Source organism: Carassius auratus, chromosome 20, assembly GCF_003368295.1.
Source record: "Carassius auratus strain Wakin chromosome 20, ASM336829v1, whole genome shotgun sequence".
Lineage (NCBI taxonomy): Eukaryota > Metazoa > Chordata > Actinopteri > Cypriniformes > Cyprinidae > Carassius > Carassius auratus.
Window position 1 is genome coordinate 13332536 of NC_039262.1, and position 18006 is coordinate 13350541.

General features: G+C 36.7%; 1 protein-coding gene across 1 annotated transcript in view; it reads right to left on the bottom strand.

Moving 5' to 3' along the window:
* Window positions 1–582: 582 nt before the first annotated feature.
* Window positions 583–18006, bottom strand: part of LOC113037935 (protein furry homolog-like) — a 114249-nt gene continuing 96825 nt past the window's right edge. The window contains exon 64 of the mRNA XM_026195249.1: window positions 583–749. Within this exon, the coding sequence (XP_026051034.1) occupies window positions 583–749 (167 nt within the window). The remainder of the gene's footprint in view (window positions 750–18006) is intronic.

The window sequence follows — 18006 nt, forward strand, 5'->3', positions numbered from 1 at the left end:
ACAGAAAGAATAAACTACATGAGGGTGAGTAAATGATGACCGAATTTTCACTTTTGGGTAACTACCCTTTTCCGATCAGTGTTTTGTCAGTTATGCTTATAAGCATACAGTAAGGGTTTTCAAAGAGCCTTGTCCTACTTGAAGAGAGCTCTTGATGGATGAGTGACTTAAACACGGGCTACATAAAAGGTTTGAAGAATCACTTCATGATTAGTAATGTCTAATGCCTAGGTGTGTAATCAGAGGCCTTATCTGCTGTAAAATCGAATGATAAGAGCAGTCTGGTTAAAGAATCAGTGAATGCTGTCGTTACTCTCTTTCCTAATCATTGCTCATATGCTGGCATAACTCTCTTTACAGGCCAGGCATGCTGTTGCATGATTTCACCATCAGCATTTCTACAATACTCCACCCGAGAGGAATTATATTGCCTCTGAGGGATAAAAATCCAACTTCAGTTGCATAAGCTCTGTGTTTTTCAACAACTTTAAAATTCATGGAATTCAATGGGCCACGATACAGCACAATCTGGGGCATGAATGATTTAGTGCTTTCTCTATATGGGGGTTCTGGTTAAAGGTCCTAGATGGTGTCCCAAGAAGAGGTGGCCCTGTAACTGGAGAGTTGTTGAGATCCCAGTCCTTGTCTCTTATGTGCCCTTAAGGAAGGAGCTCTTGGGGGACTGTTCCTGCAATCTGCAAACTGTAAGTCGTTTTGGTTGAAAGCATCTGCTAAATGGTTGTGGTAAACTGCAATGGGAGGGATAAATGATTCAGTAGCGTCATGCCCCAGTCTGTACATCACCAGCACAGCTAAACTGTATGTTCAAATGTGAATGCAGAGAAAAAGTGGGTGGAGAGAGAAAGCAGATAATGTGACTGGGCTTTAAAGATAATATAGACATGTGTATTTCACATATTGGTTAATTATGAGAAGCTCATCAGTTTTGTCTCTGTGTATCAAGTTCTAAAATACGTTTATTAATGCAATTAATCCCTTGTAAAAAGAGAAATACTTTTTTAGCATGCTTTTTTAAAAGTACTTCAAAGAATATACTTACGTGTGAACTTAATGTAATGTTTTTGTTAAATATAAAAGTCTTACAGTGCAAATCTGCAATCTGCTACTCTCTCTAAGGACATTTGAGACTAAGTGATCTTTTATTCATTAAATCTTATATTATCTGCAAATACAATATAGTTTTAGTAATATATTTGTAAGATTTGAAGTACACTTAATGTGCACATTTAATACAGTTAGTGCACTTATTTTTCACAAGGTATACAATTAACTTGTTGTCTACAACTATTTATATAAGGAGTAAAGTATATTTTGTATTATATACAAATGCATAATTGCATTAGTTTTTGATAATTAGAACACTTTACATTTTTTCGTAATTAAATCAAATATTTCCACATGCATTTTAAACTATATTATATAGGATTTTATCAGCCCTTATTTATTACTCACTAATAAAATGACACGAGTAAACACGAAAAACAGGCCAACACATTTTATCTGTGTAAAAAAGCTACCCCACACAACAACAAGAAAAAAAGAAGCCTTACTCAAACTCGAACAACACAGAAAACAGGCAACACTTTTTTTTTATCTAAAAGAGGTAATGCCAAGTGAAAGCTGTATAAATGAAAGGCTTAAGAGCTGTGATTCAGTCAAATAGAGACCTACACCCTACCTGGAGTGCCAAGGTGTTGCCCAACAAACATGTAAACACCCAGAGTCCTCTAACCTTACACTGATTGACTCTAAAAGTGAAAGCTGATTTCTGTCATACTTGTGGGAGTTTAAGAAACACTTACATAAGAGTCTATAGATCTCCATGTCACTTTAACCGCCAGCAATCACCATGCCAACTGAACCTCAACTAATAGATGTGGATATAATAATGGTTTCAAGGTTTCATTCAAGCGTTTATTATACAATTCACGTAAAAGAGTGAACTCAACCCTGAATGACCACAAATGGTACATGACACTCAACCCTCAAAGGATAGCTGTCTAACTTTCACTTCGTTTTCTCTGAATGCGTTCTTAAAAGAGTCGTCATGGAAATCAATAAATATTATGCCACAAGCTTTCCTAACCTTTGTAGGTGATGATCATTGCTCAAAATAAACTATTTCCTTGGAAATTGGTCTGCTTGAGATCGGCAGCCACTTGTTTACAATCCCTTCAGTATTAAATGCAATTATACAAATATGCATGCAGTGTTTTTTAGTCTGAGAGTGGCACTCCTTTGCCAAATCAAAAACCTCTGTGCTTCTGAAGATGTCTGGTTGAATCTCCTGAGGCTCTCAGAGTGAGTCTGCATAATCAAGCATCCCACACACATTTCAAATGTAAGCCAAGCAAGACCATCCACTCGAGCTGAATGAATGCTCATAGGCTACGAAAATAGTGCTTCCTGGAATTGTAAAACATAGTTCAAGATTATAATTCATCAAGATTATAATTCAGAGACATCATTCATCTATCAAGCGCCCAAAAATTAAGATTCTGTCTCAAATTTCTCACCTTCATGACCTCTATTTGACTATTCCATATACCTTTCGCACAAAGTAGAAGAAAATCTAAAGTGTATTTCAATTGTTTTTGCCCATTACAATGAAAGTCTATGTGGCCCAAAACAACACCGACTTACTGCATGGAAAAAAAACAAAGAGACATTCATTTTTTTCAACGTTCCACAGAAGAAAGTCAGTCATGCAAGTCTGGAAGAACATGAGGGTGAGTAAATGATAACAGAAATGTCATGTTTGGGTGAAATATTCTTTTAAATGAAGGAAATAAGAGTGTCTCCATCCATACTCAGGAAGTCTTAACTTCAACACGCCGACGCCGCTGTCAAGAGCTTTGGCTTCATGCTCAAGTTGCCATAAAACCCAATGACATCATGATTGTTCCCACATCATAGTGTGAGAGTGATTTCATATGGTATCATGGTCTATACGAGTCCATTGTGTCTAATGCCTCACCAAGATTTTTTTGTCTGGCTTAATGCAGAAAAAAATAGAATTATTGTGATAATAAGAAACACTGCTCTGAATGGAGAAACAATATTGCTAATGTAAGCAAGAAGCTCTTAGCAACCCAACAGCAGAAAACGAAACTGCTCGGATGTGAGAAATGATAAATGATGCATATCGCTTGTCAGACTCTGTCACACACAGTATGCTGCTGTCTAAGCAACATCACCTGCACTACACACCAATTTCATCTGTTCCAGCTATAGAACAATCATTGAGGTTTGTGTCCTCATCACATTGACACTCAGCAAGAATCACGCTGTGCTGAAGTGTTATTGAATCAAAATAAGACTCCTCCACAAATCAAGACAACCATAATCTTATAAGCAACAAAATACAAGGTTTGTATCCTTTGTACTCTTTTGATTGATTGCATGGCAAATGGCAGTGTTGGGCTTGTCAGTAGGAGGCATGTAAAATTAGTTTAGTGTCCTGCACAAGCTCTGTATTTCACAGCAGTAATGCTATCAGATCTCTGTGCTGGCAAGTCTGTGCAGACATAGCCATTTATCATGAAGGTGTGAACATCTTCTTGTCTATCAAAGCCCACACTGGGTGGACTACAGCAGTCAAACAACGGAGTCCTTGAATTTAATGTAAATGAATTATAAATGGCTAATTTATACTAAGCAATTTATCATATATGGAACTTTTCTCTGATTGAATCGCTACACGTTTGCGTTTTCTAGACTGTTCATTACTGGTGAGCATTTTGCAGTGACTCTTTCTCCAGGTTACATTATTATGTAGGTGGCAAGACGTGACTTTCTTTATGAGCGAGTCATTTTTGATTGTCCTAAAACTTCTGACTTATTCAGGAACAAAACAAGTGAGGTGTTGTGTCTGAAATCGCATGAGTAATTTACTTTGTGACAAATAAGAAGCATCTTCTATATAATCTGAATGTAATCTGGACATACTACATTTGTCATATTGAAACTGCATGCAGCTCCAGTTGTGTTGATTCACTGCTATTTACATACTATTCCTCTCCTTTGGCCATGAGATATCCATGTGTCCACTAGCCCACCTCAGAACCTCAATGAACCTCACCACCTATTGTGTGTTGCTCGGAGGTACTGCAGCACAACTGAAAAAAAGCTGGTTTAATTTTGTTGTCTAAAACATAAGTGACCACCATGTTTATTAAAATTCTGTGTAACAGTCATGTTAAGAGGCTTGACAGTCTTGCTTCTGATATGAACATTCTCAGCTGGGCCAAAAAAATATTCACTGCATAAGTCACTTACGACTGTGTAATGAACCAATTGTTAAATTTCATGGTTACTTAATTGGGTTAGGGTTTCCTAAGTAAATGCAATTTGTAAAATTGGAAACTGAGCTGAGTAGGGGTCACTGCTAAAAACCCACCATCAGTGATTATACGACCAGTTAAAAGTGGCTATAAATTTTACTAGCTGTTGCAGGTTAAGTACTGTGGTGAAGGTGACCCCCAGCCACCACTAACAACAGCTTTTCAGGAAAGCTCCAACCATGAGTCCAGCAGAGGTCAAAGGGCAGGACATCTGTGAAAGCAGCTTCTGACCTCTATTCAGAACTCACTGGAGACAATAAGATCAGGTTTCTGACTGAGTACACCATCAGAAGACTTCTCTGCATCTGTTTTCTCTATAACATCACTCCATTTGTGCTATACATTAATTTAATTTCAATTAATTTAATTTAATTATCAGTCTAATATCCTATCCCATTGAATTTACTTTGGTACAGACATACTATGTACTGTATACCACAATATGTCAATAGTATGTAGTTGTTGTTAAGCTAGTGTAGTTTACCTCTAAAATGAGAAAAAAAGAATAACATTTTGGTCTGTTTCTTTCACAAATCTATCTTATGGTAAAATGTGTAAATATACTACACTCTTAAAGATAAAGGTTCCAAAAGGGAGGTTTCACGGTGATGCCATAGAAGAACCAGTTTCGGTTCCCCAAAGAACCTTTCAGTGAACTGTTCTTAAAAGAACCATTTTTCATAGTGTGAAGAACATTTTAATCTAAATAATCCTTTTCCACTGTAAAGAGCCTTTTGTGGAAATGAGAAGGTTCCATGTAGGTTAAAGGTTCTTTGTGGAACCATTGAAACCAATAAAGAAACTTGATTTTTAAGAGTGTTCAAAAATGTTCAAATGTTCTGGGTCAGTAAGATTTTGTAATAATAATATTAACAATAATAATAATGCATTATCTTGATACAAAGTAAATTGACAATATAAGACATTTAAGTCAAGGAAAGTTTATTTATATAGTACATTTCATACACAATGGTAATTCAAAGTGCTTTACCTAAAAGTAAGAAAGATGATCATTAAAAAAAAAAAAAAAAAAAAAAAACGCAAAAATAAAACAAGGAATTGAAAAACTTTGAAAATTATTTAAAAATTGATTTAGAATGGCAACTCTGTTTTTAACAATTTTCAAAAATCATGTTTTTTGTTTTTTTTCATTGTGCATTCCAAATAATCTCAATCAAACAGCAGTTGGGTTATTTTGATAAGGTTAAAAATACTGCTAACTAACACAAGAAAACACAAGAAAAAAAAGAAGAAAAAAAAAGAAACATGATTTTTTAAGTTAAAAGAGTGATGTTTTGCAAATAAATTCTTAATTTATGTGACCGTTTTTACTTTATTTTTGATCAAATAAATGCAGCCTTGGTAAACACAAAACCTTGTTGTTTATTTAATTTTTTATTTGATCTTGCTTACCACAAAAATTTGAATGGTAGTGTATGACACAGGAGTTGTAAGCACCACTTTTATTACTTTCATTTTTCAAAAACATATTGTTTTTACACTCACTGATTAATGTATACAGCTATAGCCACACAAAGTGCATTGATACATTCAGTGACTGATATAACAGGAAGAGTTCAAGAATCTGACGTCAACATTTTAACTGTCAGAGAGAGCATTCAGAGACTTTAAAGCATGCATACATGCAGTTAAACACACGTAACGGATTTAAATAGACCAAGATGGACAAATACAACTGCATTTTGAAAACATTCCAACCGTCCCAGACGTGACGTGAGGATCACCATTTCGTCTCCGCTATCCCAGCTGCCCATCCACATTTCACAGGGAAGTCAACAGCGTATACATGTACCCTTTCAGCTTGGTGTCATCCCTCTCGCCGTCCTCAGCTCTTGTCTTCACTGAGAATTATAGGTCACAACTGCTTCCTCTTATAGGTTCAATCAATACTGTGACCCTCTGTTCTTGGGGGATTTCATGAAAGCAATAAAGCTGAACCGAACCACCCCTTCCCCCAGTTAAGAAACCTGTCCCTTGTGGCGTGGGCTTGGGCTTATTCAAGACTTCCACCCTCCTGTCTGATCTTATGGGACGTGTCTTGCTGCCTTGAACAAACAGATGTGTTCCTTGTCCATCATCAGGAGTAAATGGGCCATATGCTTGTCCTGGCCTACAACCTGCCAAGTTAAGATGGCTTCTTGATATGCATCGGTTCTGTTCCCGTCCCCACGTTTGATTGATAGCCACAGTCCCTTGAGTTGTGTGAGCTGAATCGGCTCCGACAAAGCCGAGGCTCCTGGGGAGCCAGGGGTCAAAGTTCAAGCTGGACTCTCTGCACCGTTACACTTGAGCAGTGCGTCTCAGAAGATCTGTGCAGTGGAAGAGGTCACATGTCACCCCATGAGGTCACTGTGAGACAGCGTGGGCCATACACACACATTCCCTGCCTTTTACAAAGTTGTGACTAGTCCTGTATTAGTGGGTTTAAGACAACATGGCTCAAGGTCAATATGGACTTGCCACCCACCTGTCCTGCTCAAAACAACATATAGAAATCAATCAATGTGATGCACAGTTGAAGACAGATGTTAGAGGCATAGTTCACCTTCAGTTGCTGGTCCCCTTTGACTTGCATGGTGGGTTTTTTCCATACTATGGAAATCAATGGGGACCAGCCAATGAAGATGAACTATCCCTTTAAACACAATGCAGTTGTTTAGATTAAGGTTCCACTGATGAAAATGTGTTATAGCTATATATGAATTATATAATCTATAATAATTTAAATACTTCAGACACAAACATTCAAATAATTAGTGTCAATAAGATGTTTTTGAAGAAACTTAACCTTATATTTATATGGATTGATGGATGGATAGATAGCGGCTAGCGGCTAGCGGCTGGATCCAGGAGAGGGCCAGATGGAGGAAAGGGTCTGTGTGTAGGCCATAAGCCCACAGGAAACCAATATCAGGAAAAAGAGATCCGCAATCCCAACATGCCGCAGAGCAAATCCCACCAACAATGAGTGCTCTCTGAAAACAAGCCATCAGCATATGACAGCGGAGATCAGCTAACATCTAAATGTAAGTGTTAGAAGGTTCACAAGTTCACGCTTACATATAATTAGCTGAAGCAATAATAATGCGTATTTGGCATGCTGTCCAGGGTAGGGCTCCAATCTCGGGAATTGCCCAAACTTAGAGTACCCCCCTCCCTGTATAGTTGTAAAATTAACTCGAAGTGAGGAGATTGGGTGGAGGAGGGATGCTGATAAACTGTCAATGGATAGAGGTAAGTCAGCTGTATTTATACTTTATACTGATTGAGCTCCACCGTCGTTCTGACGCGCTCCTCCCGAACCTTGTTAATAAAACATCATGTTGTGGATGAATTTAAAGCCTAAAGATCAGACCTAGTGCTTATATTGTCAAAATCTGTGTCATTTAATCACTGAAGACCCATGTCACATCAGCACCACCCCCAGCTCTTGTGGCTAATACGATAGGTAGTTGAAGCAATTTTAAGGAATAGAGATGAGGACAATGTGGATTTGAGGGCAATATCGATGGGATAAAGGCAGGATGGCAGATGAATGTCAGGTATTGTGAGGGCTGATAAAGGAGTGAGCCGTGGACCATGAGGAGGTCAGGCATTAGCCATGTGGAACGCTGATCCATAGAGGTGGGGAGGGGCGATTGAGCACACATGAGTGCCCGTCTCTGCTCCCCAGTCCTAGTACAGACACCCAGAGCAAAATTAGAGAGAAAAGAAAAGACAAGAACAATGGAAAGGAGACGTGCTAGAGGGTGGAGAAGATTGAGAGTGAATGAAAAAGGGTTAGGGAATCAGAGGATCATAGCTTCTCACCTTCTCATGTTTGCAAATAATATTTTAAATATGACAACTACTACGACTTCATGAAACTTTTCATGACCATCCTCCAACTATTACCCGCATAAGAGAGCACCATGCCTGTACAAGATACTAAGACATAAAAAAAGGACCTTACAAGTGCTAACAAGCAATCGCAGCTGAAGATACTTCACACAAAATCATCACAAGAACTGTAAAATGAAAGTTGCAAAAAAGAAACTTAAACACAATGATTTTGATTACTTTTAATGGTGTCTCTTTGATTGAAGAAGGTGACTTTTATTTATTTATCTTTTTAAATAAAGTCTCTACTTTTCTTAATTTGTCCACTTATGGCATTTGTTATTTATTTATTTATTTAAATAAATTGGTTGACTCTTGCCTTACTAAGGCTTCTTTCATAGCCAGCATGTATCCTAAATATAATAACAATTATTATTACTATACAGTTTTATCAAAGCTTGATAAAAAAAAAATATATATATATATATATATAAAGGAAATTTTAAAATGGTCCCAAGATTATTTTACTATGTGTTGTTTTAATAATCAGATTTTTCAAATTCATAATTCCTATTTTGTGGGGAATAATCTTTTCATTTATAATTACTATATTTATTAATTAATATTAATATTGATGATTAAGGCATTAATAAATTTAAGGCACCTCAGTCGTGGTATCAAAGGTGGAGAGAGCAGTGTACATTCACTCCCCCCACATACAATTCGTGCCAGCCCAAGACTCGAACTCGCAACCTTTGGGTTACAAGTTCGAGTCTCAAACCAGTAGGCCATGACTTAAATAAGTTAATTTCAATAAATTCAACCCCTGGGACATAAGACGTTCCAGAGTTTAAGAGAAACCCATGCTTTTCCTTTACATATTTAGATTTGTTGCTGAAATTACATTAAAATAATCCACTACTGCAAGATTTGCAAAAATTCTTCAGAAATCGTGACTGGACAGCATCAGATTTTAGGTAGCATTATCGCACTGATAGCTTGTTAGCTCAACTTTGGCAGGGGACCCATTCTAGTGCCAATCCCACAGGGCACAGAGGGCCAGGGACCACCTCCCTCTGCTGTCCTCCGAGGGACAGTCACACAGCCACATTGTCACTGGATGACATCACCGACTGATTGTTAACGCTGCCTCAGAAAGGGATTCTTTGTTTACAAACAATACAGCTCTAAATGTATGAGACCCCATTAATTGGCCTGCTCTGTGTTTTTGCATATAATGATTAAACTACATCCCACCTCCTTCTAAACTGACGTGGATGCATTTAAGAGAAACAGCGCTTCAGCTTAGTCAGTGTCACCGTCTGGCTAAAATAATGTCTCAGCATGAATATGTTTCCACTTCTGGCAACGTGACAGATATTTCTGAGTAACTTTGATTGCCAGCCTCAAGCTATGCATGTCCAAGCATTATTTGAAGAAACCTAATTCAATTCAGGATTTTTTGAGTACTTTCACAATGCCTCACATATTATTCCAAACCACAACTTATTAATACTGTCTAGTCCTAGTCTTGCGTTGTTACTAGAAGATTCCCTTTAGTTTAAGATTACAGATAAGATGTTGCTGTGTCTGTTTCTCTGAACATGTGACACGTGCCTGCAGGGGGCAGCAGGAGGCAGTGTGGATTTGACAGGATTCAGCCAGCAGTACACAAATGACCAAGCCTTAACCCTAATACCACTGTGCGCACACAAAGACTATAGATTACCTTAATATCTTAAAGAGACTTTGGGTGCGCGCACACACACACACACACATGCTCAAACTACTGGTTCTGTTCCACACTGCCCACACTTCAATAAAAACTTGGATTCATATAATGATGCAGCTGCAGGGCAGTGAAACCTTCTGCTTCATCCACATCTACACCCTCATCAGGGTTTGTGCTGGTGCTGCCTGGACTGGCACGGCTATAACTATTAGAGACAGACTGTTTTCTGGCTTCTCACTGTTTCTTTGAAAGAAGTCCAGAATGGTCATCAAATATCGGCATTAAGGTTAGAAATTATCTAAAATTAGGGGGCAAGGTAAGTAAGCAGGTACTTAAAATGTGGAGACAAAAACGCCCCTGCAGTAGTCAACATTGCATATTATTTGAATAGGCCTATGTTGTTATTTTTTTAGTGCCTCTGTGAAGACTATTGACGTAGTGGTCAAGTATCCGTTAAATTAACTTCACATTTAACATTACTGATTTTGAGAAAAAAAAAAAAAAAAAACTCTACTTTGCTACTTTGTATTTGATTTCATCAACAATTTAAACCACAAAAACAGCTTTAAACGTTATTAATTTGAATTTGAATTAATATAAATGGGAAAAATGTCATAAAAAAAACAGTTGCCCTTATTAAAAACAGTGCTATTTTACAAGCTACTGGAATAGATAATGAATTATAATTACTATACAGTTATTGCTAATAATGTGTAAGATATAAAAAAAATAGATGGTAGACAACTCTCTGGAAAAAAGTGTCACTGTGGTGGGTGGTTTGTACCTTATTTATGCCTAAAAGATGCATATCTAAATGGTGCATTTTAGTACCTAAATTGTACAATTTAATATATTTTGAAACTGTACCACCCAGTGACAGATTTTGTATCTTTTTTTTCTGTAAGTGGAAAGCAAGTAGGAAAGCAAAATATTTTTCCTACAGCTGCTTCCAGTAAATCTAATGTCTGCTTGACGCATACTATCAACTGCAGCCTCCAGTGTTGGCACTTCCTTCTGCATTTGGCTGTTGCGTCTTCCTTCATGCTCTTGGATGGTCAAATTAAAGAGGTCTACTTCCTATTCTCGTCTTGCTAAGAAATCTAGTCACCAGTTTTGGAGAAGCCCTACCAATGACTACTCAGCATGCAATCCCGACCCTTATATTCCGGGCAATCCTGTTGGTTGCAGGGCCAGTTTCCCTTCTTGCTCAGCCCAGCCCTGAGACCAGAAGAGTTTTTACCACCTTTTATGGGATCAACCCCTTATTTACCGTGTTATTTATTTAGGGATGCTTCCGGCCTCCGTCTTGGCTGCTTCACCTTATTAATTCTTCTGAGCAACTGAGGCGGGTACACGATATCCTCTTTCTTCAGCGGAGCCAGACCCATGCCAGACAAAGTTAACTTTGCCCTTATGCCAACGATTCAAATCCAACTTGGCCAATGCGTGTGGCTCTGCCTACAGAAAAATGCTGGTAACATTTGTCAGCAATTACGCTAATTTAAAAAGACGAATGGTGGTCCTTTTGTATTTAAATATACAAAGCCAGAATGTGCCTTGTCAGATTCTTTGATTAGGACAGTTATACTCCAGTTTTTTGGGGAAAAAAAAATCGAACGATATATTGATGTTTGGTTTCAACTATTTACAGAAATCCAATGTAGAAAGAGCACATTTTGTGTAAATAAAAGATAATGGCACCCTAAAGTGAAAAATCACCCTGATATGTATACACAAATGTTATCTGTATACAGTAAATACAACAAATATGGATGTTCAGGTTTTATGGCTGTTATATATTACAAAAACAATAATTATTACATATACTACTTCAAAGTAATAGGAATTTTTTTTTAATTCTCTTATTCTCAAAAAGGGTTGCATTTATTTAATTAAAATACAGTAAAACAGTAATATTATCACATTTGATTACAATTTAAAATACTTGTTTTCTGTTTGAATATATTTTAAAATGTTATTTATTCTTGTGATGGCAAAGCTAAATTTGCAGCATCATTACTCCAGTCTTCAGTGTCACACGATCCTTCAGAAATCATTCTTATATGCTTAATTTGGTCCTCAAATGTTAAATGAAAATTTGTCAGCGTAAATTTTTTAATGTCATTTTCACTGTCATTTTTATTAATTAAAAAATAAAAAATTATATATTTTGTGTATATGTAAAACTTTTAGAAAATCATATTAATTAAAAAGTAAATCTTCTGCACTGACAGAAGCAGTCAACACTGGAAGATGTGTATTAAGAGCATGGACCCAATTTACTCAACTAAGCATATATTTTATTTATAGGGGACATTTTACTGTCAAATAGGTACTGGAAAGGGTTCATTAGCTCTGACAGCCAGTGTCTCGTTGTGTTGAAATATCCCCCATTCTGCCACTCAGGGCCTTCACCATATAGGCCTGTGCTACCATATTCCTGACAAGCACTGCACACCCCTTTATCAAGTGTGAGTTGAGAAGCTGCCATCTGACACAAAAGAAGATGCAGAGGGCTAATCATTCATTCTTTCCACACAGGCATTGATAGGTGTCTCAATTCAACACACAACTGCCCTGAGCCCCCTGCATCCCCTCTGGGTGTTTCTCATAGCCACTGGTTTCAGACTGGCTGCTACTGCTTGTGGTACGGGTGGGGGTGGGGGGGGGGGCTGTGGGTGCAGGAACAGCTGCAGTCACAGGACAAACAGAAGCTGGAGGACGCTGGTCTACCCTGACCCCAACCAGACACCACAAAAGCAATGCCAGAAAAGACAACTGGCAAGAGTTATCTGATGCAGTGGAAACAAAACTCTTGCATCGTACCAATTTTAAATTACATAAAATTACATCATAAACATTGCAGATATTGAGTGTGATTAATTCTCAGGCTTCATCATACTTCTAAAAAGAGTACTTTTTAAGGTAATAATATTTTTCAAGAATATGTTACAGTGCAATGGTTTCAGGCACTTATTTACAGTTAAGTGAAAATCAATTATAGTTTAAATTTGTGATAAATTATATTAAATTAAGGTTTTGGATAGTAATGACCCAATTGTTACTACATCCTTCTGAAAGAATGATTATTTATGGATCAGAAATCACTCACTAGAAATGACTCAAGTAATAACTAGAAATGAATAACAGTAGACTTGCTAATTTATCAACCAGGGTTTCTTGTTAGTTAATAGTTATTACTAGAGTGCTAATATTGCATTACTCTTTTATTCCTTTGTAAATATTCATTTAAGATGAAACAGTATTCTAAAGTTCTGCCAACTAAAAATATAATCAAGTAGCCTACTTTACATGTGCTGTAGTATGCAAGTCAGCATCAGAACAGCTGTACGTTTTTAAAAGAACAACAGAATATTATCATAATGGCTTTAAAGTAAAACCTTTAATCTGTTATATTTATATAATTATATTTTTTATGTAATTCTAATTTTTACACATCACTGAAGGCATAGTTAACCTAAAAAAAGTGAAAAAAGTGAAGAATTGTTAAACTTCTATATTCAAAGTCTTCTCAAGTCATACAACAGATTTGTTAGGAACAGACCAAAATAGAAATCATTATTCACTAAAAACCTTGACATCCAACCCTAGATCCCCCTGGGCACATCATACATTTTTGAAAGAGGTAGTGTTGTCTGATTTGTGAATGAATCACTCTTTTGAGAGTGATCTTTTCAATGAATCAGTGGACAAGTGCATAGAAACAACCTTCACAAAACTGACTAATCTTGAGTTCAACGCACCGTCTCAGTGATTCTTGTGGTTAACGGCTCACTAAAAGGGATCACCAGTGAATTTTGGTCTGTATGAAGGTAACATATGACTTCAGAAGATTAATATATGGACCACTTCATGACATTTAATGGCCTTTTTGAATCTTAAACCCCATTTGTTGTAATTATAAAACAGCAACCAGCTGAAATTATTAAATATTTCCATTTTTACGTCACAGTAGAAAGTAAGTCATGCTGAATAGATGATGACAGAATTCTCATATTCGGGAAAAATATGCCTTTACAACACATCGGACGTGACCATTGCAAACTCCCTCACCTTACTCAATCTCACTTGGAAGTAAAGCAATGCTGTGTTATCCGTGCATGACCTTTAATGCTCTAATATACTCTAATTCATCTCAGCCACAGAGGGAGTCCATGCAACCGACTAATCCCACAATGCCTTTCATGTCTGAAACACCAATTACAGGGGGATGATTTGAAGCCACACACACATTTACAGCATCCTGACTTGCAGTACTGGTGATCACGACCAGGACCAGCGTGGGAAAACTGACATGAAAGAGAGTCTAGGGGTTGGTCATGATTACTTAGATGCAAAGTGAATCAGGGGCAAAGAGACTGATACAAAGCTTGTTCACTGGATATCAGACGCGTTGTCTCATGCACAGAATTACTAAACATCACTGGCAATTAGCAACTGATATCCAGCCAGGAAGAACATTAGACTGTGAGCCAGACAGCCAGGAACGCAGGCTGGAGGTGGGGGTGCCGAGGTATATTGTCAGATGGATCTCTCTTATAACTGAGCTGGACACTGAGAATTGAGCACTGCTATAAGTGGCTTCATATAATAACACCAAATATTTAATGTATGTAAAAAAAAAACTCACCCTCAAGTTGTTTAAAAAAATGTATGAACTTATTTCTTCTGCTGAACACCAAAGAAGATATCTTGAAGAATGTTGGTTGCTGGTTCCAAATAACAACCCCAAACACACACACACATTCTTCAAAATTATTATGATTATTATAATCTTCAGCAGAATTAAATGTGTGCAGGTTTACCACTTGAGCAATATTTTATACAATTTTGGGTAAACAGAGAAAATCTATACGAGGTAAACCATACTTATACATAAATATACATTTTCTCTCTCGACCCCCCCGAGTAAAGAAACATCATATAGTTTTATATAAAATCCACTATAGCATTTAAATTGGTTACATAAACTATAATAAATAATTGTTTCATGTTTCAAGTCAGAACTGCTAAATGATTCAGATTCAAAAGGTCTTAAGAAAGTCTTTTCAAAACTGGTCTGAAGATGTTTAAAATCTAATCATAAGTTCAAGTGCATCAAATCCATTGCAGATAATCTGAACCAAAAGCGATGGGAGGCTAATAAGAAGCAAAGTTACATTAGTTGATTCCAAAAATGAGGTGTAGTTAAATCTCTAGGAGTCGTGTAAAAAAATAAAAAATAAATGAAGTGGGTCAGGTGTGTAGAGGAGTAAAGATAAACAGAAAAACGAAGTGAATAAAGGATGTTCTAGAAGGGATGTGCTGAGAAGAGTTCCACATCTCCAATGACATGCTTATGTTACAGTAGTCTCATGACTATAACACTCACACCATTGCGTTCTTCCACTAAGTCAAAAGTTCAACTGTAAGATTAAATGGTTATGGTTAATACAGAAACTAATGACATATTCAAACCAAACAAATGGTATCAACAAAAAATTACTTGAGCATGTCTAATAAAAAATAATAATAGATTTTTTGTATGTTTAATGAAAGTCTTCTCAGCATGCCACAAGGCACAAGCAAGACACAAGGAACTGTTTATTTTTTATTTTTATTTATTTTTTGTGGGAGGAAAGAAGATGACCTTACTGGAATAAGACTAAATGCACACATATTTGTCTGTAAAATGTATTTTATTCAAATACTCCACGTTTCTCTGAAATGGATGAATGAGTGAATGCATGAGTGAATGAGTGAGTGCAAATATGAGTGCATGGATGAATGGGTAAAAGTGTGAGTGCATGATGAATGATTAAATGTATAAGTGTATACTGTGAGTAAATGAGTGCATGAATGAGTGAGTGAATGCATGAGCACATGAATGAATGAGTGAAATGTGGGTGGTGAATAAGTGAATGAGTGAGTGCATGAATGAACGTGTGAGTAAAAGCCTGAGTGCATGATGAATGAGTGAATGTATGAGAGCATAAGTAAAATGATTGCATGAATGAGTGAGTGAATGCATGAATAAATAAGTGAATGCATGAATGGATTAATTAATTAATGCATAAATAAATGATTAACTATGAGTGCATGATAAATGAGTGAGTAAGTGCATGAATGAATGAATAAGTGAATGCATGATTGCATGAATAAATGAGTGAATGTATGAATGCATGAATAAATGAGTGAAAGCATGAGTGCATGAATAAATGAATGAATGTATGAGTGCATGATGAATGAGTGAGAAAACGTGTGAGTGCATGAATAAAAATAAGTGAATGTGTGAGTGCATGAATGAATTAGTAAGTGGGTGAATGCATGAGTGCATGAATGGATGGATGAGTGAGTGAGTGAGTGAGTGAGTGAGTGAATGAATGGATGAGTGAGTGAGTGAATGTATGAGCAGCGAATGTATGTACTATCTAGAAATTTAAGCAGAAGGTACCAGCTACTTAACAGCTATCAGATACCTGACTGGCTCACACATGATTGCGCCATAGCATGGAACTTGTGACCACTGAAATCAATACTAAGCATGCATCAAAATGAAAGAGAAAGCTCCTCCTGTGCTGCTGGGCTTTGGGAGGGCACATCCTGGCTTGGGTGTCCATTAACTCATTAGAGCATCTTATTAAAATATCAGACTGCAAGAGCAGCGAGTCTTCAGTCAATCAGCAGCCAAACTGAGAAACCTGAGGCCTCCACATCAGCTCATCAGTCACTGAGAGATGTGTAGCTACAGTACACACACACACATACACACACACACACACACACACACACTTCAACACTTCATACTGTAAAGTATTTCAGCTGGCAAGACTAATCATGCTCGACTGCTGAGACAGCACTCTCATCTACAGTATTCTTCTTCTTTTGTGCCTTCCAGTGATTAAAACACATAAAGGCACATTAACACCTTTTTAAATGCTGAGTACAGCATTTTTCATGTTTTCCAGTTGTGCCATTAGCTACAACTAAACATTTTGAAAGAAAATATAAATATTAGTTTTAAAAGTAAATTAATAAAAAAAAGAAAAAGTTTATGTTGAAGTACTAAAAATACTAAATCTAAAACGAATAAGTAAACAGAAACATAAAAACAAAAACCAATAAAAATGAAAACAAAACTAAAACTAAAGTTAAAATAAAAATTGATAATATAAAATTAAAGATAATTAAAATTATTAATAAATACTATAATATAAACATAAAACTAAAACAACACTACCTGATTTATGAAACCCTTCTCTAGAACAAGTTGAATTGTCATTTGAAATAAAGTGTAAACCAATGTGATGCTCAGTTGTTACAGAGCTGTTTAGCAACAGAAAACCAATCATGAACTTCCTAAATGCTTATTTCATTAATTTATTCATAAGCTTCAATCACTCTAACTAGAGAAAAAGAGAAGACTACTTAATTATTGTTTTAATATTGACATTAAATGTTAAATGAGTTGAAATATTAATAGTTTTTTTTCAATTATCTTTACAGCCCTCATAATTATGTAATAAGTATGTTCACCCATGGTTTGCAATATATAGTGTGACATCTTGAAAGCTGATAACCCAGGATTAATTACTAACTCCGTGACAAATATGAAAAGCATGAAACATGAAACAAGATAACCCAGGATTACGTTTACCCAGGTTGATTGGCTTTTCTATGAAGTCACAAGTGCGCTCTCCCACCCTTCTCAGTGAGCTTCTGTTGTTCTGAAACCAAAAACCAGTGCTGTGAGTACACAAACTGTCAACTCTTAAACTACCCTGCTCTACTTTTGGACAACCCAGCTGCAGCAGGTCTACAGCAGAACCCCCACCGTCTCCTTCAGAACCCCGTCTCACGGGTTATTTGATAAAGTGATGAGGGGGTGCTGTGAGCGACTAGACGGGAATAGGCTCTATTTTTAGAGTGTCAACATGGAACACATTCTAGAACATGCTCCTCAGGGAACACTGGCCTTCATTTCCTGAAGGACATTAAGATACGGTCACCTGGTGGCCAAGATTGAATTACTATTGTGAATAAAAAGAGTAAAGAAAACCATATTAAAAT